The sequence below is a fragment of the Mustela putorius genome, unplaced genomic scaffold (assembly GCF_011764305.1).
Source record: "Mustela putorius furo isolate JIRA1106 unplaced genomic scaffold, ASM1176430v1.1 tig00003871_pilon_pilon_pilon, whole genome shotgun sequence".
Taxonomy (NCBI): domain Eukaryota; kingdom Metazoa; phylum Chordata; class Mammalia; order Carnivora; family Mustelidae; genus Mustela; species Mustela putorius.
In genome coordinates this window covers 10,060,895-10,084,958 of record NW_025422023.1, presented here as the reverse complement: position 1 = coordinate 10,084,958, position 24,064 = coordinate 10,060,895, and the positions used below count along the sequence as shown (strand labels likewise).

The window sequence follows — 24,064 nt, the reverse complement described above, 5'->3', positions numbered from 1 at the left end:
CCTTAAAACGCTTTTCATGTCCCCTCTGCCTTGTTTCCAAGCCTCTGAGTGAAGAGCAGTCAGCCAAGCTTCCTGCTGGAAGGCTGCTGGTTGCAGGCCCCCCTCCATGTGCTGAGACCACAGGACCTGAGGCAGTGCAGGGGCCCCGAGAGCATCCTGAGGGTTGCAGGGGCCCAGTGTCCCGCGAGGCGGTGGGAGGTGAAGCGACACAGCCAGAATGAAACGAGCCAAGCGAGGAGTCGACTAACTCAAAGCTTTCATCTCAGCTTAAAACACTGCTCTTTTGATCATTTTTGGGGGGTTCATTTCTGGGTCAAAAACTGGACTCTGAAGGGGTATGTGAATGTGATAACTGGGCTGTGGAATGATCCCGTGATTGTAAGAAATCATCTCAGAAAAGTATTTCTGAAGATCGAACAGAATGAGGTAACCAATTTGCTTTTCCTTTTATTATAAAAGTAAAATAAAAAATAGCATTTATAAATCCAACATATTTTCCTTTAAAGTATTTGATCTAAAAAACATATTTACAATAGCAAAATGCAGAAAAAGGGGGTAAAGACCATTTGCAGCACTGATTGTAACCGTGTTTACATATTGACATTATATGTTGACATTATATATTGATATTATATGTTCTGTTTTCGAATCACATAGATAACCACATTAGAAAAAGCAATAAAGCCTTTTTTTTTTTAATTATACACCAGGTAACTTTCATTTAAAAATATCCCTTTTCATAATCCTTAATCTGAATGCACGACAGTGCTGTGGACGGCCAGAGAGAACACCAGGTGGGGACTGGGTCACCTTTTAATGCCAGCGGGAACGCGGGGGTGTGGGGGCAGCAGCAGTGACAACGGGAAGCAGCTGGGAAAGCTCACTAAGCCGGCCTGCCCACGGGGAGGCGGCAGGCCAGCCAGGCATGGTGACTGCTCAGGACTGTGTGTTCGTGGACTGGACTAGTAACATTCCCGTGAGAACCGAGAAAGGAAGCCAACTGCAAAAGGCCTTGAGTGAAATTCCGAGAGACGGAGGCAGGCTGCTTTTCCTCTGAGCACCCGTGGATGCACTTCGCCTTCCTTCTTTTGGACAAGGGTGGAATTTCAAAGCTTTGGTTTACACGGTGTGGGAGAACTGCCAGCAGGCTAGATTTTGCCCTCTATGGGTCCTTCCTGCCCGTACTCATGGGGCACTTTGTTAAGAGTCAGCAAGGAGCTGCTGCTGGTCAGAGACTCTGTAAAGCTGAGTTTGCGGAAGGACGTCTCCACGCCGCTGTCACAGATGCTGTCATCTCGGACCTCGTCTGGGGGAAGAAGCACAGAGTCACTGGGGCACAGCTGGGGAGAGGGCAGAGCCTTGGCTCTCCTACACCTGTTAGCCCAGGCAGGCTCAGAGTCTGGGTCTAAGAGGCTCGTGGGCAGCTCCTGTCTATCCGCTTCCGCAGGCCGCCTGCCTGTCACTCCTGCCACCCGCCTGTCACTACTGCGCCCAGCGGTGGCTGAAAAACAGAGAACCCCGGGCAACAGAAACACCGTGAAGACATCAAAATTAGGCAAATGTTTCCACATCTCTTCCTTACCATCACGTTTATCAGAATCCTTTCCGAATTCTCTTAACTCACAGTGGGCCTTCTTTTTCTTAGAAATCAGGTGTATTTTTCCAACCACTGTATTACCTATTTTCTAGCTGGGGAAATTGCTGAACCCAGGCAAAATAAATGTGTGACCAAAGTAGGAACTAAAAATGAGGTATCTCTCTGGGCCTCATGTGCTATTAAATGCTACTCATTGCTTCAAAAACATTCTGGTAGCAGAGAAAAGATGAGGTGATTATGGGGAAAAGGAGTCTGTGATGAACGAGTAGGTCACATTCTCCTTGTTGAGAAACGTCTTTCAAGATGGGAACAATGTGGAGTTATTGCCTATCGAGAGAAAGTGATCAGAGAAACAAAGTCTAATATACACAAATCAAAATGCTATCTTCTTGTATATTAAGTTCTGATATTAAAATAGTAAGACCTTAATGGCCGTGACACGCTGTTGTTTTTTTACTAACTTGGTAGATTTATTGACTGATTTGATTTATTCGGTCACCCAATCTTTACTGGGTTTCTATTATGTGTAGGAGGTATTTTAAAAATAACTACAAGTCAGAGATCAAATCAGATTTTAAAGATATAAGTATTTTTCTATTTCTTTGTGTAGAAGGAGCATCAGGTCACGACATAAGAGATTAGGGCTATTTTGCTGGTGGACACTTTATTCCTTTCCAACGTGTACAACATCTGTCCTTACTCTCCTAGAAGGGCCCCTGAGAAGGTGACCCCTTGGGCTGACACTGAAGGGCAAGAAGGAGCCACTGGGTGAGGATCTTTGCAGGCAGGGGGTCCTGAGATGGGATCAGACTTGTGAGCAGAGGGCTTGGGGGACAGTGGGTGCAGGGAAGTGGGGCAGGAGGAAAGGCATATGGAAGGGATTTGCGAGAGACAATGGATAAGTGACACTGCCTTTGTTACCTCTCTCTCTTCAAAGCCTTGAACAGTGCTAGGCACACAGGATGTGCTCATTAAAGATTTGGTGAGTGGATAAGTGAACTGGAAGGTATACAACAGGTACAACCATAGCAGTACTTTTTAAAAAGACTCTTGTTGCCTGAGTGGACTGAAGGAAGAGGGGCAGACCGGAAGCAGGGAGACTGACCAGGAGCTGCTGCAGGAGCTGAGGCAAGAAATGAAGGTGGATGGACAAGGGAGGCTGTCCCAGAGGAGGGGCTGGGGGCTGCGTGTGTTCTGGCTGCGAGCAGCAGATGTTCACAGCTGAGTCTGGGATTTTTGTCCTAACCTCCTGGAGGATGGAGGAACTTCTGCCTGACATGGGCAACTGTTGGTCTTCCAGGGATGAGGGAATTCTAGCTGCTGCCATGTTCTCGGTGGGAACTGACAGAGGGAGGGTCCAAAGAGAGAAAGCACGAGTGGTTGTTGAGAGAGTTCAAGAATACATTTGCAGGGAAACAAAGGGTTACTGGGCTGCTGGGAGTCTGTTCTGGGATGTGTTTCAGGTGGGGGACAGAGGATCAGTGCTGGGGGCCGGGAGGGGGCGCAGGGAGAAGGTGAAGCCACTTCTGGGCTGGACGGGAAGAGCCGAGGGTGCGGTGGTGGGAACTGCGGTGTCATCTACATTCTGGGGCCAGCCCTGGCTCTACAGGTCCTGCTCTGTTAGTTCCTTTCCCTCCTTTACACTTAAGAAGTGAGAGAGACACTATTTGCCTTAAGTAGCCACATCATTGTTTTTAGTATTTATTTTACTATTTACTACGTAGTATTTACTATGAATCCAAGTGACTCACGGGTCAATGGGACTGCTCCTGGGGACAGCACCCTGCCTGAACAGCAGCATCAGGAGAGGCACAGAAGGTAGAACCCGTGAGCTGGGGAGGGAGATGGACACACGGGACAGGGTCCTCAGGGGATGACAGCCACAGCTCAAGACATGGAGGACACAGCCTGGGGAGCAGGAGGTTATCTCCACTGCTTGTTCTGTTTTTCCCTTACCTACTGGCGACCTCGTGGAGGCAGGTGAGAGGGGCAGTGAGAGGGTCTGAGGCGTCGCCTTCCCGGGGCCGGGGACCACGGTTGCTGGGGTGCAGAAGGCTGCCTGGATCACTTCGATGGCTTCGGTATAGCCCATCTGTCTCAGGGCCTCCACCAGCTCTCTTATTGTGCCCCCGGAGACCTGCGAGAAAGACAGGCAGCATGCGTTCCTGAGCAGGGAGCCAGGACCAAGCAGGCAGGCCATGCCCACGACACCTGCCCCGCTCGGCCCCTGCAAGCACCCAGAGGCCTGCAGGGCTTGGCGGGCAGATGGCCACGAAGACGCGCGGCCTTCATGTCGGGCTTCTTGTGTCAGCGCAGAGACCTCTCAGGAAATCACAGAGAAGCAGCTTCCAGTAAGCCCGGAGGACAGAGAAGGATAGAAGTGCTGAGGCGGTGAAACTCTGCCTGCCGTGAAGGTCACGCGGTATCCCTGTTGGGGTTGAGGCTCTGAAAACCACCGAGAAACCAGAGCCACAAAGGAAATTCTCAGTAGACCAATGATTTCACCTCACAGAAAGCTGCCTCTGGGTCCTGACTGGGGATCACGGCATGCTCTTGGGGATGAAAAGATAATGCATGTGGATCACAGTCTATCACGGTGGTTCAGGCGGTCAAAGTTCTGTGACAACCCTGACCTTCTACCTAGGATTTGTGCAGGAAATCTCAAGATATCTGAAAACTGTCTTCTTACAAAGGTGGGTTTCTGCCCTGGTCGGGGTCACTCTCCCAGGACACGGTAATGACCGATTTTCCGCCTCCTTGGAAGGGGACCATGGCCAGGTCAGTGATGTTAACAGATGAGAGTCAAGTGCAAGGGTGAGGTGATGGGTTACCTCATAGTTGTCCATCAGCGTTTTAGAAGGAGCAGGACTCAGCCGGAAGGCATTATTTAGTATGCCCAGACCTAACTTCTGTGCCAGAGTCGCCCAGTTTTTATCTGGATCAGGGATTTCTAGCAACTTGTAGAGCTGCAGCTTTGCATCTTCAGTCAGCTGTTTCATGTCTCCTGAAAGAATGAAGAAGAAACACAGCTGTGCTAAGCACCCAGAGATACTCTGGAGGGACTGAGCATGGCCCGTGCTGCTGCCCTTGGCTCCCAGTGGGAGCCAGGAAGCTGCTTTTCCTGGAGCAGGCAGCAGCCTAGCCAAGTAAGGGCAGTATGCATGTTTTAGCAGATCACAGTCGGACAGGCTCCTTTGCATACAACCAAGGAGCTTTTGATTCTGGAATAAGCCACCGAGCCTTTCATAGCACAGCCTGGCCAATGCTGCTTCTCTCTCAGCCCTTTTAATGACTGTGTGGAGGGAATACCGGTTAAGAGCTCACCTTGCGCAAGTAAATCATCAGATGTAAACTCTGGCTCATAGGGTTTTCCATTTAATATATCAAACACCTGTTGGGGAGAAAACCGTGGAGAAACATTACACATTAAAGGGACCAGGACGGAGTCAGTTGCTTTGTAATAAACTCACTGTGTCCTCCTGACGAGGGCCTAGTACCCTAAAGGTGGAGGAATGGGAAGGAGTCGGTCCCATGACCCTCAAAGTCAGGACAATGCCCTTTGGACAAAGAAAAGTCCTGGGGGCTCTGGGGCCAGGAGGCGGGGCTATATAGGGGCTTCTGAGGTGGATAGGAAGACCCAAGCCAACCTTGCAGAGAGCTGGCACCACAGTACTTTTAAAGGACAAAGCCAGAACAGTCCAGTGGCACCTGGGTGGTTCAGTGGTTAAAGCGGTTGCCCTTGGCTTGGGTTATGATCCTGGGGTCCTGAGATCGAGCCCCCATTGGGCTCCCTGCTCTGTGAGTAGCCTGCTTTTCCCTCTCCCACTGTTCTCCAGAACAGTCCAGGCCACCAGATCGGCCATGTGTTGGTGGGAGACTTGTCAGTAAGTGATGTATGTCTGAGAGCCCGGAGGAGGACTGGGCTTAAGCAGAGCTGGAAGCTGGGCCTCCTCACTGCCCCCTCTTCCCTCAGGGAAGGCGTCTGGAACGAAGTCTATAGATGTGCTCAGACTGGGGTATAGTAATACTCACAAAGCTGGATATTCTCTTCCAGCACCAGCTGCATTTTAAATTGAGGGGACAGAAAAGTCTTAGGTTAAAAGGAAAAACACAATTCCGTAGCTATGGAGACCTCTCTCTGTGCTCTGCAGTCACTCCGGGCTCGCTGACTTTGGTAAGGACAACATGGGGTCACTAAAGTGGGTTATCTTTGTGTGTTCTGTGGTGAGGCTTCTGGGAAAGCCAGGTGCTCAGCATTAAAGGGAACCGTGTGGTCTCTGCCAGGGTCACTCAGCTCAACACCACGAGCCTCAAAGAGGCAAACAAGCAGTTTTTGGATGTGGAGCAGCGCTTGGCCCTAAGAAAGTCGATTTTGTTGTGTCAGAGATGTGTCTGATGCCCGTGTCCTCCCCCTGGCTCTTCTTCCTGGCCCATAAAGACTTACTCACTGCTTTTCACCCTCAGATCTCAGGTCACTGGAGTGTGGAGGAAGAGTTTAAGTCTCTTTACTATGTTTATAGTTATTAAAATCCTCAGAAGAATCCCTGGGTTCTTTTTATGAAAAGAAATCACTTAGCAAAATTCTAAGCAAACTGCAACATTTCTCCTAGCTTCAGAAATGGAGATGGGAACCATTCTGGTGTGAGCTCAGAACGGGAAACTCTTGCATGAATTTTGTGTTTTCTCTTGCGGAACCTTCTCTCACAATTTAACCGTGATCTGATTAGGCTCACACTTTCACACTCATAACTCTGCTGACCTAGATCTTTCATGGGTAGGCTTTTCAAGATAAGTATGTCTCTTGACAAACAGACTTTCTTAAAAATAAAAGGATTGTGCTTTGGGGAATGAAGACCCAAGAAGACCATCTGTTCTTATACTCCCGAATCATTAGCTCCCTTCGGAGCTGCCGCCACACAGACAGGAACCACACTCACCTGCCAGTTGGTGGCCATGTCTAGAGGTGTGGTTCCAGGCACGACTCCTTCATCCTCTCCATCTTTTTCCCAGGAGTCATCCAGGTCATAGAGAGGCTCAAAGTTCTGCACCAGGGGATCTGCGCCTGTTAAGTTACACAGCACAATAAGCCCCAATCTTATCGACCCTGAAATGCCTGCAGAGGTCACATTTCCAAAGGTAAAGCACAATAGCTACTTGAGGCAATTACTGGGATGATTTTTAATAAAGGAAACATGCTTCTACCGAACTATTCAGAGATCCTCTTTTAAATTCTAATTTATTTTGACTGTAAAGATGTCTGATGATACCCTATACAACCAAGGACATTTTCAAAGACAAAAGACTTAGAAGTACCCTGACCCTCACATTTAACTCTTTAGGACAGTTTTCAACTGAATGAGGCATCTTTAAGCTGAGGAGTAACGGCAGTGATTTATAAGGGCTGGGCTGCCTCCTCAGGATTCAGGACCTAATTTAACGTTCAAGTTCATGCCCACCACTGCACATGTCTCAGGCTATTCTCTTACTTGCGCAAAAGAGCAAACTTTGCTGTATAGGGATACAGTAAAGTTTGCTATCCCTATACAGCAAAGTTTGCTCTTTCAATAGGCTCACTTTTATTCCTGGGTACAGCACTGCCGGGGCCCCAATCCTTAAACGGACAAACACCACAAAAACATTCTCCTATGATGTCTAGTTATTGATCTTGGAAAAATGCAGTCTGTTTCTTAATGTGCAGCAAGAAAACACCAAAAGTCACTCAGAGATTAGAGCTAGTTACCTCTTAGAGGCTTAGAAACTATTTTTATGAGAGCGTTTAGTCAGCTGTCTAACGAACAGTAGTCAGTTCAGTACACCCTTCTGGGAAGAACCTGTTTTTATCTTGCTGGGCGATCATTTGCTTTGTGCCAACTTCAATAATAGGAGAGGGCCAAATGAGAGTCAGGGAAGGATCTTCGTGCTGTTTCTTACTTCAGCCTTCCAGCCCCCACCTGATCCAGAAGGCAGGGAGGGCCATCTGACCACGGAAAACACAAGAGAAACTAAGAGGAATGATGTATGGGCTGATGAATGCTGGAGGAGCTGAGCTCTGGTCCTGAAGTGACCTTTGGCATGACCGGGAGCTCAGCACTAGGTTTTTCATCCGAGTACCTTCATTTACTATTTTTGTACTCTGTTTTCACTACTCCTTTCATGGGGTATTAAGAATTTAAGAGAAAGTGTTTTTGAAAGGGTTATAGGTTTTTGTCTGAAATCATTTCTTTAAAAGATTATTTATTTATTTATTTGACAGAGAGAGAGAGAGAGAGAGAGAGAGATCACAAGTAGGCAGAGCGATAGGCAGAGAGACAGGAGGAAGCAGGCTCCCTAGCGAGCAGAGAGCCCGGTGTGGGGCTCGATCCCAGGACCCTGGGATCATGACCTGAGCCGTAGGCAGAGGCTTAACCCACTGAGCCACCCAGGCGCCCCCTGAAGGCATTTCTTAATTGGAGCACTGGGTGTGGTGCAAAAATAATGAATACTGTTATGCTGAAAATAAAAAATAAATTTAAAAAAAAAAGGAAAAAAAATCTTTACATCAACAAAGTTATGCGATAATCACAAATTACTAAATGGAATGAATATTCGTTAAAAAAAAATAACCAGGGACATCCCAAACTATTCACACATACTGCAATCAGAGTCTCTTGTTCAAGAGAAAGGTTGACTTGACCGAAATGAAGAAAAGAGAAGGTTATGGCTTATTTGGACATGACTTAATTCGCTTAGAAATATGTGGGGCTCCCCAAAGAAAAAGTCTGTATATCATCCTGGGCTCAGTTTTTAAAGAGGTATTTAACTCGTTGTGTTTTCTTGAACTTATGAAGCATCTGTTTTCTAAAAAGGTTCTAATAAGATCTGTAGTAAATCGGATAGCTCAAGGTTTGCGAGACTACTCCCATTAAACATTTGTTGAGGTTCTAAGTATGGAAGGCAAGAGAGATTCAGGGGTGAGCAGGAGTAATTTCTATACCTCACAGGACTAAAGAATTAAATGGAATGACACCTAAAAATCCTTGAGCAGAGCAGGGGAGAGAAATAGTAGAGAGAATGGAGTCTGGAAGCTCAGATGGATGAGATGTGAGTCATAGCTGTGCCCTTCCTAGGACCCCAGGACAGGGTCCCACAGGTTTCTTCAGTCTGTTTCATCTGCTGTGAGATGGGAAAAAAAAAATGATACTTAACTCTAGGGGTTATTGCAGATTAAATGAGACAGTGCATCTGGCAGGCCTAGAACACTGCCTGACACATAGCAGCTAGCAATTTCTAGGGCCTCACAAAAAACCATTTGTTTTTTCCTATTATTTCAATTTCTAAGGGACCTCTCTTGCCCACGGAAATTCCTAAATGTCTTCTATCAATCAGCTTTTTTACCTGGAGATTTCTGACACGATGTGAGGCTGGCATTGCTTAGAGTTCTTTAAGGGATCAAATTCAACCTTAAGAAGATCTCCTGTCATGGGAGTCAACCTAAATCACTAACACCCAAAACAAACCAATGAACCAGAGAGAAAGGACTGACACACGCATCGGGATGGAGCCCAGGATTACAAGTCCCGCCAGCGCCATTCCAGCCATGGACGTGTGATTTTTATTTACTCGTGCCTTCCAGCAATAGCTCCGTGGCTTAAAGGAGCAGCTGGGGCTGTGCACCTGGAGTTGGGTTTGCATTCCTGATAGAGCTTTCCAGCCCGACCTGCCAGGCCGCCTTACCTGCTGCCTTGAGAAGAGCTGCCAGCCTGGTGGACCCTCTCCCGGCTGCTATGTGCAGAGCTGTCGTCCCATCGTAGGTGGTACTGTCTACGTGGGCCTCGCCCTGAAATCCAGCCCATACAGGAAGGAGTTAGTGGAAGGTTCTTGCACCCTCCAGTCCCCACTGTCTCCTGTCAGCGTGACTCCTGGGTCCTATACCAGATCCTATAACTAGCCCAGCGGCTATCTGGGATGCTCTCCGCCACTTCAGAAATCCCCAGTTGGAGAGAAGGGGCTGGCGGTGTCAGGACAGCCCAAAGCTGACCACCCCGTAGCCTTGAGGAGCTTTGGAATAAATCGAGTCAGCTGCAGGGAGAAAGACGTCACTGACGTCCGTCCTTGAAAAGATGGTCCTAACGCCCTCTGGGAAATGTAACGCGAAGGCAAAGAGGCATGTCCGTCACCTCCAGGAGCAGGCAGCCCGCCAGGGAGATGTTGTCGCGCTCCACGGCCAAGTGCAGCGCTGTGCGCCCGGACTTCCGCTCCTGGGCGTTGACGTCGGCACCGGCGGCCACCAGCAGCAGCAGACACGGCAGGCTGTTGCTCATCACGGCTATGTGAATGGCGTTGAGACCTGCGGCCCAAGCACAGGGACAGTCATGGAGCTGGGAGGCTGGTCGCAGGACAGCAAAACTGGACCCTAGGGAGGGAATGCTGTCGAGTCCCTGCACACCTAGCATCTGCTCCAGAGAGCCTGGAAAGGCGCTGCAAGGCTGTTGTTCTTCAGGAAAACCCACGGTCTCCTCGTGTGTGCTCAGGAGACACTGAGGGTAAATAAACATTCTGTGGCTAATGACGCTTGATGCTTGCTACACCTTGAGGCCGGAGTTTGCTCAGGCCTCTGCTTTTTCCACCTACTAACAATTCCAAATCATCTTTAAAGAAATTGGTCACAGCGGGCAACAGGAAATTCTCATGAGAGATGACAGACTCCAGGGAAGTTGGGAAGCATTTTTGGGTGCAAATCAGAGAACACACATTTATCATGTAGCTAGCTACCAACTGTTTAGAAAGCAGTGAGAGGTCACCCATGACATCTGCTTGTCTCTTACCTTCCCCATTAGGGTGGTCCATCAGTAGTGCTGCCTTCTTGTGCTTGAGTAAAATACTGAGAATTTTATCTTGTCCTTCTTTGGCAGCTAGGTGCAAAACAGAGTTACCCAAGCGGTCCAGAAGACTCAGGTCGGCCCCGGCCCTCAGCAGGTCCTCCACCACAGCCTCTTGCTTGGTGATCACTGCCAAGTGCAAGGGTGTCTGGGAAGTGGAGAAGGGTCAGGAGACAAATGGGTCAGAGGCACACACTTGAAACCCCCTGGGTTTTGAACCTACCTGCTTGGTCGCTACCATTGCAAGAGGGTGGTGTCCTGCCTTGGGGCCACTGCCCGTTGCCAGATCAACTCTTCACCTCCGCAAACGAGTTATTCCCTGTTCCATGCCCTGTGAGAATGCAGTCTGTGCCGGACTGACAGTGAGCCACATGATAATTAAGGTTATTTTTATATCTACAATTCCTAATTGCTTTCTTGTTCCTCATTACAGCTTGCTGACTGCTGATATGTTAATTTTTCTATTAATAAATTTCTTTTCCTTGATTTTCTAGCAGAAATCTATCTTCAGCTGATAATTCTGCATATTAACAAGTCAAAGCAAGGCTGTAGTTTTACTTAAGAAATGGAAATGAACTCATTACTCAATAGAAACCAATTCACAAAGGTGCTGTCATTCAATATTGACATGGAAAATGAGTTTGCTAAAATGAAAAATATTCTTCCATGGACCTGCTCCATGATGAGACCAACCAACAGAACTCTGGCACCCCCATTTTACAACAGGTGTCCAAGGATTCTAAATGTCTTAACAAGGACGAGAGACCTATCTCAGTAAGAAGCCTCCGAGGAATAAGCAAGCTGACTTGCTGACACCTCACAGGTGCGTCCAGAGTCCATTTGATTACTCTGCCCGCAAGCCAGTGCCTCGGCAAATGCAAATGAGATATTTTGCAAACAGTGTTTTCAAAATGAGCAACAAAAACAGAATTGTGAAAGTATCTTTCAAAGAACTGAGGCCACTGACAAAAGATTGATATGTTTTTATACAACTCAGTCTATTTCATAGGAGTTCGTGAAATCCAGTGTGTCTGGTGACAATTTGCCTACACTTTCTCTCTCGGCATGCGATTCCTAGCGACAGCAGCGACAATAGCAACACCCCTGGTGAAGGACGACCACAGCCCAGGATGCAATGCAAGAAGTTCCCACAGCTTCAGCTCACTCACAGTAATAAATGCACACAGCAGAAGCAAGGCAGGCTTTTGGACCAAATTTCCATTCTTTCTTGTTTTTTTTTTTTTTCTTCATATTTTATATCCCTGCTTGAAACAGAATGGTGTCCTCAAAACTTTAGATACTGTAAGCCAAGAGCCTTCTTCCCAAAAAATAAATATGTAAAACAAAAAGGGTGCATGTATTAATAGGAAGCCCTACTTGGGGAGATGAAAAATGCGAGAGAATGAAATTGTAAAAAAGATCTGAAATTATAAAATATTATACCACTCAGAAATTAGTAATTATCTTTTTTTTTTTTAAAGATTTTACTTATTTATTTGACAGACAGAGATCACAAGTAGGCAGAGAGGCAGGCAGAGAGAGAGAAAGGGAAGCAGGCTCTCTGCTGAGCAGAGAGCCCGATACAGGGCGGGGCTCGATCCCAGGACCCTGGGACATGACCTGAGCTGAAGGCAGAGGCTTTAACCCACTGAGCCACCCAGGCGGCCCTATATCTGGTTTTAATATGATTTTTTTTTCACGTTACACAAATTCTGCTACCGTAAGTTTTTTTTTTTTTTTTTAGCATAGTCCCACCAAAGGTTTTCTATGAAATTTCAGTCTTTATATCTTTAACCCCAGGATTATATAATGTAGTGTGGACTGTGTGTGAGAGTATCCTAAAATATCTATAATATTTCAAGTGTATATGTTTATGTAGCCAGTATCTGGAAAAATACTTACAAATGCAGTAGTTATATTTGGGAATGAGTTTGGGGGACCTGTATAGTGCCAGGGAGGGCAACTTTTGATTTTCCAGTGTATTTCCTTATGTATGATCCGAAGAACCATTAACATATACTGTATTGATAAAAGTTAAAAATAAAGAAGCAAAAACCCACATGCACAAAACCCCTCATTAATGTTTCATGTTATTCACACATAACAATCTAGTGAGAGCTACATGTAGACATTTTAGCTCTTTTGCCTCGAGGAGATAAAAATGACTCACGGCACCTGCTTTAACAACTGATAATCCATATCAAACACACTGGAGGGGTGATCTGTGGTGGGGGGGAGAAGAAGAGGAGAGGGCTTGAAGGCAATTGATTTCAGAAATATCTTCAGAAGAATCCTAACTCTATGCACTGGGATTATTTTGAGTACATCTCTAGAAAGTGGGTGGGGAGAGAGATTTGATCATGACAGATGGTCACAGAAATGTACTAAGATTAGTGAATGGTATTTTGGGAGGTTGTCTAAGACAATTGCCAAATAATCCAAATTACTTAGAGAACTGCAAGATTCTTCCATCGAGAATAGTTAACAGAGAGCCTTTACAAAGAGAAATGAGTCCAAATTTTAGCCTTTTCTAGTTTTCAAATCGAAGTCGTCACTGGGTGTATCTTTGAGATCTAGAAGCCATTACCAGGGGATCCTAGATTCCCTGTCCACGAAGGAGAGTGGTGCTAAGTTGGGGGAGAAATGGACCTGTGTTCTCCCCAGAGTCCCCAGATCGGAAGGCAAGACGTGTCAGAGGTGGTGGTTTCAAGGTGTTTGTGTCTAGCACACCAGAGAGTCTCAATATATGTAACCAAATGATACAGTAAGGAGGTCAGCCCATAATAAATCACGACTACTAATCCTGTTGCGCGGTGCCCTTTGCAGGGCCTATTTATAAACAGAAAAACAAGTAATTCCTTGAATCTGACCTACAGGCAGCGAAGTGAAGCAATCTTTGAAAGGAGGACCGAGAAGCGACAGAGTCCCGTTCGTTCCCAGTTTTATTTGTATGCTCGTGATGGTTGAGAGGAACAGTCGTAAAGATGGAGCAAATCAAGCTTTAAGGGCCAGATGACTCTCCAAATACCACCAACCCCCAAGATGGTATGAAAATCTGAAGACATTCTTTAAATGTCTACCTAAAATTAGACTTTGTCCTCATTACTTTATATTATGAGTCAGTGAAGAATCCCCAACTTCATTCTTCCGTCGACATAAAGCACCACCACCAGGGAAGGAGCCGAAAGCCTTACATCAAATGAGAGACTTATTTCCCTTATCAGGAAACGCCTATTCACACATAACAATCTAGTGAGAGCTACATGTAGACATTTTAGCTCTTTTGCCTCGAGGAGATAAAAATGACTCACGGCACCTGCTTTAACAACTGAGAACTGGAACAGGTACCTTTACTGTGCAGTTAATTGCACACGACAGTCCGTATTTTTAGAGTGACAGGTGTGCCTGGACCAGGCACCTAAGCACGCTGTCCGGGCCACCAAGGGCTGGGAAGTCACTCTGGATGGAGTGAAGGGAAGGAGAAAATGGGAAAGCTAACAAGGAGCAAAGCCAGGTGGGGTGGGGGCGAAGGTGGCTGGGGCAGGAGAGTGCCCCTTTGGCCAGAGTGGCTGGGCCAGGTCTCAGACTCCCAAAACCAGCCTCTAGGCTTTGGTTCTGCCAAGTGCAGTTCCAATTTCTTTTTCTCACCTAAAGTCTGCACGTGCCCATCAGGAAGCCTCACCGGGTCCCAGCTACCTTCTCTCTGCAACGTCTGAGACCTCTGTACCAGGGTTCCTCAGTTTGCTTCTGAACCCACTGAATTCCTGTTCAAACCCAACCCGAGCAAAATTCTGTTTTTGTTTTTTTTTTTTTTTCCTGGTTTCCTTGATTGGCGCTGTCTTTCAGATTTTTTTTTTTTTTAAAGATTTTATTTATTTGTCAGAGAGAGAGAGAGAGAGCGAGAGCGAGCACAGGCAGACAGAGTGGCAGGCAGAGTCAGAGGGAGAAGCAGGCTCCCTGCGGAGCAAGGAGCCCAATGTGGGACTCGATCCCATGACGCTGGGATGATGACCTGAGCTGAAGGCAGCTGCTTAACCAACTGAGCCACCCAGGCATCCCTGTCTTTCTGATTTTGAAAGACACTTTCTCCTCAACTGACCTTTTTTACTTTTCTGTGTTCTGATTTCAGCACCCTTTATTTGATATACACTTAATCTAGATATTGTCAAAATGTGTTTCAGCAGGCTTCAAAATTCTTACACATTATTGGGTTTCCAAACTTAATTTTTTTCAATTGTATTTATCTTGACAAAAATGACATATTTACTCCAAGTTCTCCCATACTGCATATCTGAAAGTTGCTATGAGCGTAGATCCAAAAGTTCTTATCACAAGAAAAAAAATTTGTAACTATAGGCGGTGATGGATGACAAACATATTTTGGTGATTATTTTGCCATATATACAAATACCAAATTATTGTGTACCTTAAACTAATACAATGTTATATATCAATTATATTTCAATTTAAAAAAGAAAAAAAGATGCTCAACACAACTCATCATCACGGAAAAGCAAATCAAAACCACAATGAGATATCACCTCACACCCGTCAGAATGGCTAAAATCAAAACCAGAAACAAGTGTTGACGAGGATGTGGAGAAAAAGTGATGGGAATGCGAAATGGTACAGCCACTGTGGAAAACAGTGCGGAGGTTCCTCAAAAAATTAAAAATAGAACTACCCTACAACCCAGTAATCCCACTACTAAGTAACTACCCCCAAAATACAAAAACACCGATTCAAAGGAATCTATGTACCCCTATGTTTATACCAGCATTATCTACAATAGTCAGACTATGGAAGCAGCCCAAGTGTCCATCGACAATGAACAAAGAAGAAGTCACACACACACACACACACACACACACACACACACAGGAATAATATTCATCATAAAAAAGAATGAAATCTTTACCACAACATGGATGGGACTATAGAGTATAACACTAAGTGAAATAAGTCAGAGAAAGACAAATACCATATGATTTCATTCTTATGGGGAATTTAAGAAACAAAACAAACAAGCAAAGGGGGAAAAAGAGAGGGACAAACCAAAGACAGACCTTAATTACAGAGAATAAACTGATGGTTACCGGTGCTGGGGGTGGGGACAGGAAGGACAGAATAAAATAAACTTGAAAAAGAAAAAAAAAAAGAAAATGAATCAATTCTTTGACAAATTTCTAAAGTTTAAACTTTGCCTTCCCCCAGCAGGATGCAGAATTTTGTTGTGGAGTGATTTCTATTATACTCACAGACTAAAGGATCTTAAATCATAAGCAATATGCCCAAGTAACGCGCTTTTAGGATTTAACTTACAAAATACTGTATTTTTCTTACTGTTAACATTATTAGAAATAATATGTATACACACGCACACACACATACATGCACACACACATGTAAAGCATGTATTAACTGCATTTTTCTTCAGTTGGCATTTCTGCTTACCTGGTAGAGATCATTTCTCATATTGATAATGTCATCAGAAATCAAACCAGATGTGACTTCTAGTAGATCCCTCACAAGCTGAGCATGAAGATGGATGATTGCTAAGTGTAAGACACTGAAACAAAAACAGAGTGGCAGGAGTCAACTAAAGTGTTAGTGACTAAAAAAAAAAAGAGATCCCCAATAAAGGACAGACTTGCAGACTGGACCTAGCTCGCATACTTCCTCTTATTCAGCCCCCAAATGTCTTGAATCTCAAATGTCTTGAATCTGAGGTGGGAATGTTCTACTGTTACACTCATTTTCCATGTCTGCCTGGTCTCTGGGGGCCTTTTGGTTTGATCCCTAGAGGTATAAATGTGCCTTGAGGCAGAGAAATCTAAGTTCAAATCCCAACTCTGCTTCCCTGCAATAGCCAAGGGCATTTTCTCCTCTAGCTTTCTGCTGGCTTCCTTTGACATATAGATCCTGTATGTAAAATGCCTGGCACTAGGAACCGTTCAGGAAAATGTAGTTACCTCACCTAACCTTCCAGCCTCCTCCAAAATACAGTGTGTTGGCTTCTGAAAGATCTTCTTAGATCCCAGGAGGGAAGAATGGGGTCATGCTTTTAACTACTGGGGGAAGACTCTTGAGGTAAACTTCTGAAGGAACCACGTGATTTTATTTCTCCCTGGCAAACATTCCCTCTGCCTGGAATTGTTTTGCTCCTCTTCTCTGCCTGGACAGTACCTACTCCATCCTTCTTTTCCAGCTCCAACCTTACCTCTTCTCCGAACTTCTGAGGCAGAGCACATGGTTAGTCTCCCCTCAAGTTTACTGCTTGGTTACGCAACTGTGGTTTGCTATGCGTCTTTCCCCCTCTCTGGCCTGTGGTCTCAGGGCCGGTCCTCCCTGGGTCAGCCTTACAGCCCTGGCACACAATTTAGGCACTAAATAAGGGTGACAGAATGAGACTGGGGGCTTATGCTAATGAGGCTGAAAATATTGGCAGGAGCCAAGCATCAGTCCTAAGGACACAATTTTTTTTTTTTTTGAAGATTTTATTTATTTATTTTACAGACAGAGATCACAAGTAGGCAGAGAGGCAGGCAGAGAGAAAGGAGGAAGCAGGCTCCCTGCCGAGCAGAGAGCCTGATGCGGGGCTCAATCCCAGGACCCTGGGACCATGACCCGAGCTGAAGGCAGAGGCTTTAACCCACTGAGCCCCCCAGGCACCCCAGGACACAATTTTTTAATTGTTAAAAATCTTACTACTAAAATTAACTTGAAATTCCTTAAAAAAGTGGTTACTATGGGTTTAGAGCTTCTATTTACCAGACCATGCTAAGCAGTTGACATATATGACCTTATTTATCATAACAAGAAGCCCTATGAGGTAGGTAATATTATCCTCATTTTTCCAGTGACGAAATTGGGACTTGCAGGTAAAACAGAACTCAACCCATGCCACATAACTAGTGAGTGATGAAGCGGAGAGTCCAGCCCAAGTCCATCTGGCTCCAAAGCCACCTCTGAATCCCTTCAGCCCCCCTGGCGAAGGGGTATATGGGCGCTGCTCTGTAGAGCTGCTGATGAACCCCTAAGATAAGGAATACGCCAAAGAAAGGACAGATCTCGACGCAGAGCCTACTCCAAGTATAGCGTGATGGCAGGACATCTGGGATTTGAGGACAGGCTAGATTTTCTCCAGTTGAAACATCTGAGGTGTCCTGTTCTTGAGGCCTCTTTCTTTGCAACAGCAAGTGCATTTTCCTAAGGATTAACTTTGGCACAAGAGGGCCTAGTAAACAAACTCGTGACTTTGTTACTTGAGAGAGCAAATGAATGATGTCGAGGTTTCACTACTGTCTCTTGAAATGTGAGGCTGGAAGAAGGCTTCTAAAATGGGCCCAAAGTCTGACGCAGACATGATGCACATATACCAAGAAAAAGGTCGTATTTCAAAACTCCTAAAAATTTCCATGTGCAGCTCAGCATTTCATCGCAGAAGCACATTCCCCCTCCCCCATAAATCCTCACACCCTCATGGGAATTTCCCCAATACCAGAAGTTCTTGTCTTTTCTTTATTGTACTTTCTGTGATGACTAATGACTCCAGGATTCAGATTATTAGCTGAGTGTGACAAATGCAATGAAAAGAAGAGCCCTGAGGTGTGAGGACCAACAGCTTTCCCTTGTCTAAATTCTCATGAGGCTTCCTCTTGGGTCTTCCTTCTCTGTCCTCCAGCTGGGGAAAACCCCGAGAGTCTGCTGGCAGGTGTACGTTTGGGGTCCCAGGGGGGGACTCGAAGGATTCATGTTCCACTTGGGCAGGGAAGACCACCTCCTGGGTCCCCCTCTGTGTCCTTACCCATGCCTGCAACTTCCCCTCCATGCACCCATCAAACGCACGTGCCTCGTATCTTCTCCACAGTCCTCCCCTCACAGACCTGCAGTCCCTCGCTAGCTTCCACGTGCTCATCTTTCTTAGGCTCATCAACTCTGCAGGTCTGTAAAAATGTCACTTGAAACACTGTTCTATCTTGGTTAACTGGCAGCTTTCTCTTGTGGTTCTATGCTATTGAATGCTAATTGGATTCTTTAACCCTGTGAAAACATTCTGCTGTTCACAGCACCGCACAAACGAGGCTGTACGGGTGCCTCTTGTACTGTATAACAAGGCCAGTGGTTACACCACATCCTTGGTTACGTTGCAAGGAATGAGAACAAAGGTCTCTGTTTGAAACCCTGAGGTTGGCACTTTCCTAAAGCATTTGATTCCGTTTTCAACCGAGGTTTAAAAACACAGCCCTCAAGAGTTCCTCTACGGAAAAGGATTTCTCAGGGTTGACACTATTTTAGGAAAGTTTTAGATAAGGCACTTGACTTGAATCTGAGGGCTGTTGTCTCTTGTTATTCTCACAGGCTTTTGAGATCATTCTAGAAGTCTCAATGCAAGGCCTGAGAGGACTGGTTTAGAAAGAAGCCAGGGGCTTTGCCAATATAAACTCAGTAGCATTAGAAACGTACGATTGGTGATTGGAGCACAGGCCTCCCACACGGCGGGAGTTAGAGCAGTCCCAGGAGCCTGACCCAGTCACAGACTGGTAACTGGTAACAGACGCAGGAGGGAAGGAACCAGTAACTGGGAAAGAATGATAGCTGCCTCTTAACTGTTTTGTTGTTTTCGTGGTGCTATCTTTATAGGGCTTTTTCTTGAGTACACGGCCATTGTAAATATGCAGTTGGGATAACAAGTGCTTGAGGGATTTGGTTGGACCAAATTTTATTATTATACCATTTCAGTACATAAAGCAAATGTTATTAATCCAATAAATAAATTTTTTTGAAGATTTTATTCATTTGAGAGAGAGAGTGAGAGAGCACAAGCAGGGGGAGAGGCAGGCAGGGGTGGGGGGAGAAGCAGACTCTCTGCTGAGCTGGGAGCCCAATGCGGAACTCGATCCCAGGACCTGGAGATCATGACCTGAGCTGAAGGCAGATGCTTCACCATCTGAGCCACCCAGGCGCCCCATACATATGTTTATTAAATCTTATTTCACATGTTATCCCAATAAACAGAGCGAGGTTTTTGAAACCTTCCCCATTCCCCACACACGTCTTTGTTTTCTTGCCCAGAAGGCAGTCCTCCTAGAAGAGGACTTGAGCTATGCTAGGACCCAACAGGTGAGAGCCACAGGACAGGAGAAGCAAACGAAGGATTCAACCTTACTGACACCCTACTGTCCACGACAGTCTTCCAGTGACAGGACCCGATACCTCTAAACGATTCTTTTTATCTCTAGCCAGTGAGCATACAGCAATTTTCTCTCTTCCCTGCCCTAAGACAACTTTTGCTTGCTCAAATCCTGACTTACCTGTCTCCATTCTCATCCTGCACTGCAGTGAGGTGGCGCTGGACAGCCAGCAGCATCTTCACGTCCCCTGTCACCGCGTAGTCAAATAGGGCGTTGGCATGCCGCTTGGCCAGCTGCATAGCCTTCTCTAGAAAGAAGTTATCTGCAAGGCAAGGACACAATCGCAGCTGAGTTTCCTCTACTTGCTTTATAGGTATGGCGTGCTTGAGGTCAAAACCATCAGCAGCAGAGTTCCGATACCTCAACACACATCGTTTTAATTGCAAATGCTCCTCTCAGTACTTCTGCATTGTGTTCACTAGAAAAAGCACAATTGGACACTGGACAAATAGAGAGGATGATCTCAAAAATCTGTCTCTGGTTCATCAGGGGAAAGAAATTGAGAAATGTCTGTTATCTTATGGGGCACACTCAATCTCTAAATAATGTTGATTCAATTCACTATATCATAAGCAATCCCTCTATTGATGAAATAATCCTTCATGGAGTCTTCAGCAACTTTCCTGTTAGACAAAGTGTCAAAAAACACAGAAAGACAGACTTTCCATAGGCCACCGGTGTTCTTGTGAAGTTTGCTTCCGGAAGGACAGGGGAAGGAAACTGAGACCTGCAGGCCAAAACCGTGGCCTGTTTTTATATGATCGGCCACTTAACCATGCTTTGTACATTTTTAAAGTGGTATTAAAAAAAAAAGGAATCTGTGATAGAGACCATAACTGGCCAATAAGTTGAAATATTTGCCATCTTTCCCTTCCCTTTTCTCTAATGAGTACTGGTCCGAAATATGCGCAGAAGTGCACCGTCCCTCTTTATCCTAATTGTTCAAAGAGGGCATCAGGGTAAAAGGAAATGGCAAAGTTCTACTTCAATATGACAGTCAAGCTCCAGTCGAGAGAGGAAACTATTAAAGTGATGGACACTTTTCTCTATTATCTGTGATAGAAATGAATGAGATGATCTCCCACGATACCTAAAACTACATAATTATGATTGGAGAATGCATATGTAAACCTTAGTCTTTCTATTCAGAGACAACATGGGGAGCATGGAAATCTCAGTGTGAGTAAGATGATCAGACACATGCTTTTCGAAAAGGACACACGACTCTGAAGAGCACACTGAACTACATATTGATGCATCATTCTTAGATGAACAGAAAATAAACCTGTCTTCTGGCAATGGTCTCCACACCTTGAACCAACCCATCTCCTCACCAGTCAATACCACGTAACCATGTGTGTGTTCACTTACCCTGAAACCTAGAATTCTCTTCCTTCACTCCCACTGTATACGTCAATGTAACTGCATCATCCCCAGTGCTGGACTTCTTGTCCTGTTCTATGGGTTCCGTTACTTTCCCAGAGGGGCTGACTGCGCCTCCGTCCACACTCTTGCCACCAGCTTCAGAATCCTTTTTAGATGGGGTGTCTGTGGTTCCTAAGACAGAAACAAAAATTCCAGCTTTTTCTCAGTAAAATCTATTAAGTTATAATTTACTGTTTCATTTGTCAGATAAAGATGGGAGGCAAGTTTACTGCAAAGGGAAAAGAAAACACAGTAATTTAAAATTTCTTTTAAAATAGTTAAATCATTAGGTAACTTGTTTTGGAACTATTTTAAAGATTTTATTTATTCGGCACAGTGTTTTGGAGCTATTTTATTTTATTTAAAAAATTTTTTTAAAGGTAGATTTTTTGGGGGAAAGATTTTATTTATTTATTTGACCGACGGAGATCACAAGTAGGCAGAGAGATAGGCAGAGAGAGGAGGAAGCAGGCTCTCTGCTCAGCAGGGGCTCGATCCCAGGACCCTGGGACCTTGACCTGAGCTGAAGGCAGAGGCTTTATAACCCACTGAGCCACCCAGGCACCCCTATTTTAAACATTCAATTCTAAAAGACACATTTTTACTACTGACATATAACATTACATTAGTTTCAGGTGTACAGTATAATGATTCAATATTTGTATATACTGTCAAATGATCATCACAATAATTAATATCAGTTAGCACATATAAATCTTTTTTCTTTTGATGAGGAACTTTTAAGATCTTAAAAAGTTTTTATTTAAAGTTCTAAAAACTTAACATTTCATTGTTTATTTATAAAGGAGAAAAAAGAAATATAGCTCTTCTGTGAATGGCAGGGAAGTGGATTTTTTTCTTTTTTTTTAAGTGGGCTCCATGCTCAGCATGGGGCTTGAACTCACCACCCTGAGATTGAGACCTGAGCTGAAATCGATAGTCGGATGCTTAACTGACTGAGCCACCCAGGCACCCCAGGGAAGTGAAATTTTTAAAGTTTAAATAAAAACAGAGGAATTATTCTTTCCCTAATGTTATTTCACCAAGCAAGTTGTTAGCATGTGATATCAAGCCATGTTCTCTAGTGCGGGATCTACTTGGGGCACCATTTCTGTGCTCTTTCAGGCCGAACCATGCCATCTGACAGGTGCTCTGAGAACACACAGGTTTTATGAGCAGAACTGGCTCAAATCCTAGTTCTGCCATTAACAGGTACGTGCCTTCAGTGAGTGAATGAACATTTCTGAATCTGGGTGTCCTCTGTCTGTACAATGGAGACACTACTCTTTTCCTTATAGAGCAATCATGAAGATTACAGTCAAGATGTGTAGCAGCACCTGACAAAAAATGCATTCCATACTTGGGAAGGCTTCATTGTATTATTTCTTCAATGGGTCCACTAGAATGGACATGTAATATAAACCATGAGGCCATGGTGTGACAACTGCAAATTAGGGGATGCATTTGATGGGAAAGGTCACCCCTATAAAACTCAAAATGTCTATAAAAGTATAGTATTTAAGGGGGAAAAAAGGGAAAGAATAGGTAAATTTGGTGACTTTTTTATGCTTCAATAGTCAAGTGTCTCTCTAGATCCCTTTTTAATGTTTTCTTCCCCCTGGTCATACCACTCACAAAGTCAATATATTTTTTAAAGTGGGCTCCATGCCTAGCATGGGGCTTGAACTCACGACCCAGTGTATAAACACATTCTGGGACTAGAATTTATATTCATTTATAATTTATAGAATTATATATATATATATAATTATATATTATTATATAATATAGAATTTATATTCTATAATTCTATAATATATTATATAATATAGAATTTATATTCCCAGTGTATAAACACATTCTGGGACTAGAATTTATATTCATCACAGGGAATAACTTTTTTTTTTTTTTAAATGGAAAAGTACCTTCTTAGTTTATTTGCCTTTATCAGTTTTTTTTCAAGATGATAATGTCATGATAGGCAATGATAAAAAAAAAAAAAAACCTTCTTGGCATTAGTTTTGTTATTCTTTCCTCACTATTAAAAAAACTATCTTACTTACCATGTTTCATCCCGGCATTAGATTTAGTGGTTCCGGGATGGAAGGTAATTCCACCATATGTAGGAAATCCATAGTGAGGGAAGCCATACCCTGAAAAAAAGCAAGCAAAACAATTGAAACCTCATGCTTTTTTTTTTTTTTTTTTTTTTTAAAGAAACAAAGACTCAGCAAAGTTCAGTGTCCTTCCTTAAGGTGAGTGTGGGCTTTGGTGTGGGAGGCCAGTGTGCCCAACACGCTGCTTCCATGGAGAGTTAGCAAGATACACTGTGGGAGATGACAAGATGAACAGAATTCCACTCTGATCAAGCTTAGATTTAGCAACTCAGGCAACGCCCAGGCCTGGGGCAGTGTGGAAGAGTTCATGCTGGAAAAAGGCTCCCACCCCTGTGTGGAGAGGAGAGGCCAGTGGTGAGTGGTCACCAACCAAACTCCGACACGCTGACACAGAGGACCCTGAAACAAACCTCTGGCGGGAAAAACTGAACCAAACAAAATACGGAAAAAATACTGACTCTTCAGGGGAAATGACCACACTGTTCATTTTCAGGCACTTGGTGGCAAGTTTTTCCAAAACTTGGTGGAAGCATAAACTCACACGTAAAACTCTTTGGGGGAAGCAGCTGGTATTAGATGTCATACTCTCTGACACTGTAATTTTACTTCAAAGAATCTAATTTACGAAAATAATCTGGAATAAAAGAAAAGCAATGTGGACGAAGGCATTGAGTAAAGACAATAAAAAACAGGAAACACATTCAAGTAAGTAATGCTATGGTGTGTTCACTTGATGAAATACTAGGAGTCATTTAACTGATGCTTAAAATGTTACGCTTACATAAAATTTATACTGCCACGGGGGAAATGCCTATGTTACTTAATCTGTTAGGGAGAAGCGGCATCTCTGACTCTATATACACAATCGTGATG

The 24,064-nt window shown here is 44.6% G+C and overlaps 1 protein-coding gene and 1 long non-coding RNA gene across 6 annotated transcripts in view; both read right to left on the bottom strand.

The window, feature by feature from the left end:
- Positions 1-430: 430 nt before the first annotated feature.
- The window catches only part of NFKB1 (nuclear factor kappa B subunit 1), a 120,715-nt gene continuing 97,081 nt past the window's right edge, over positions 431-24,064 (bottom strand). For all 5 annotated transcript variants that reach the window (XM_004748161.3, XM_004748162.3, XM_045067099.1 and 2 more), the window contains 12 exons: positions 23,138-23,227; positions 21,021-21,206; positions 19,770-19,911; positions 15,910-16,024; positions 10,402-10,603; positions 9,754-9,923; positions 9,311-9,413; positions 6,535-6,659; positions 4,922-4,988; positions 4,429-4,601; positions 3,554-3,734; positions 431-1,306 (listed from right to left, as the gene is read on the bottom strand). In XM_004748161.3, coding sequence (XP_004748218.2) covers positions 1,149-1,306; positions 3,554-3,734; positions 4,429-4,601; positions 4,922-4,988; positions 6,535-6,659; positions 9,311-9,413; positions 9,754-9,923; positions 10,402-10,603; positions 15,910-16,024; positions 19,770-19,911; positions 21,021-21,206; positions 23,138-23,227 — 1,712 coding nt within the window. In that variant the 3' untranslated portion in view covers positions 431-1,148. The remainder of the gene's footprint in view (positions 1,307-3,553; positions 3,735-4,428; positions 4,602-4,921; positions 4,989-6,534; positions 6,660-9,310; positions 9,414-9,753; positions 9,924-10,401; positions 10,604-15,909; positions 16,025-19,769; positions 19,912-21,020; positions 21,207-23,137; positions 23,228-24,064) is intronic.
- On the bottom strand, positions 12,160-14,317 carry LOC123388085. The gene is made up of 2 exons (XR_006602627.1): positions 13,772-14,317; positions 12,160-12,630 (listed from the first exon to the last, which is right to left on the bottom strand). It is a non-coding gene; the product is annotated as an uncharacterized LOC123388085 (long non-coding RNA).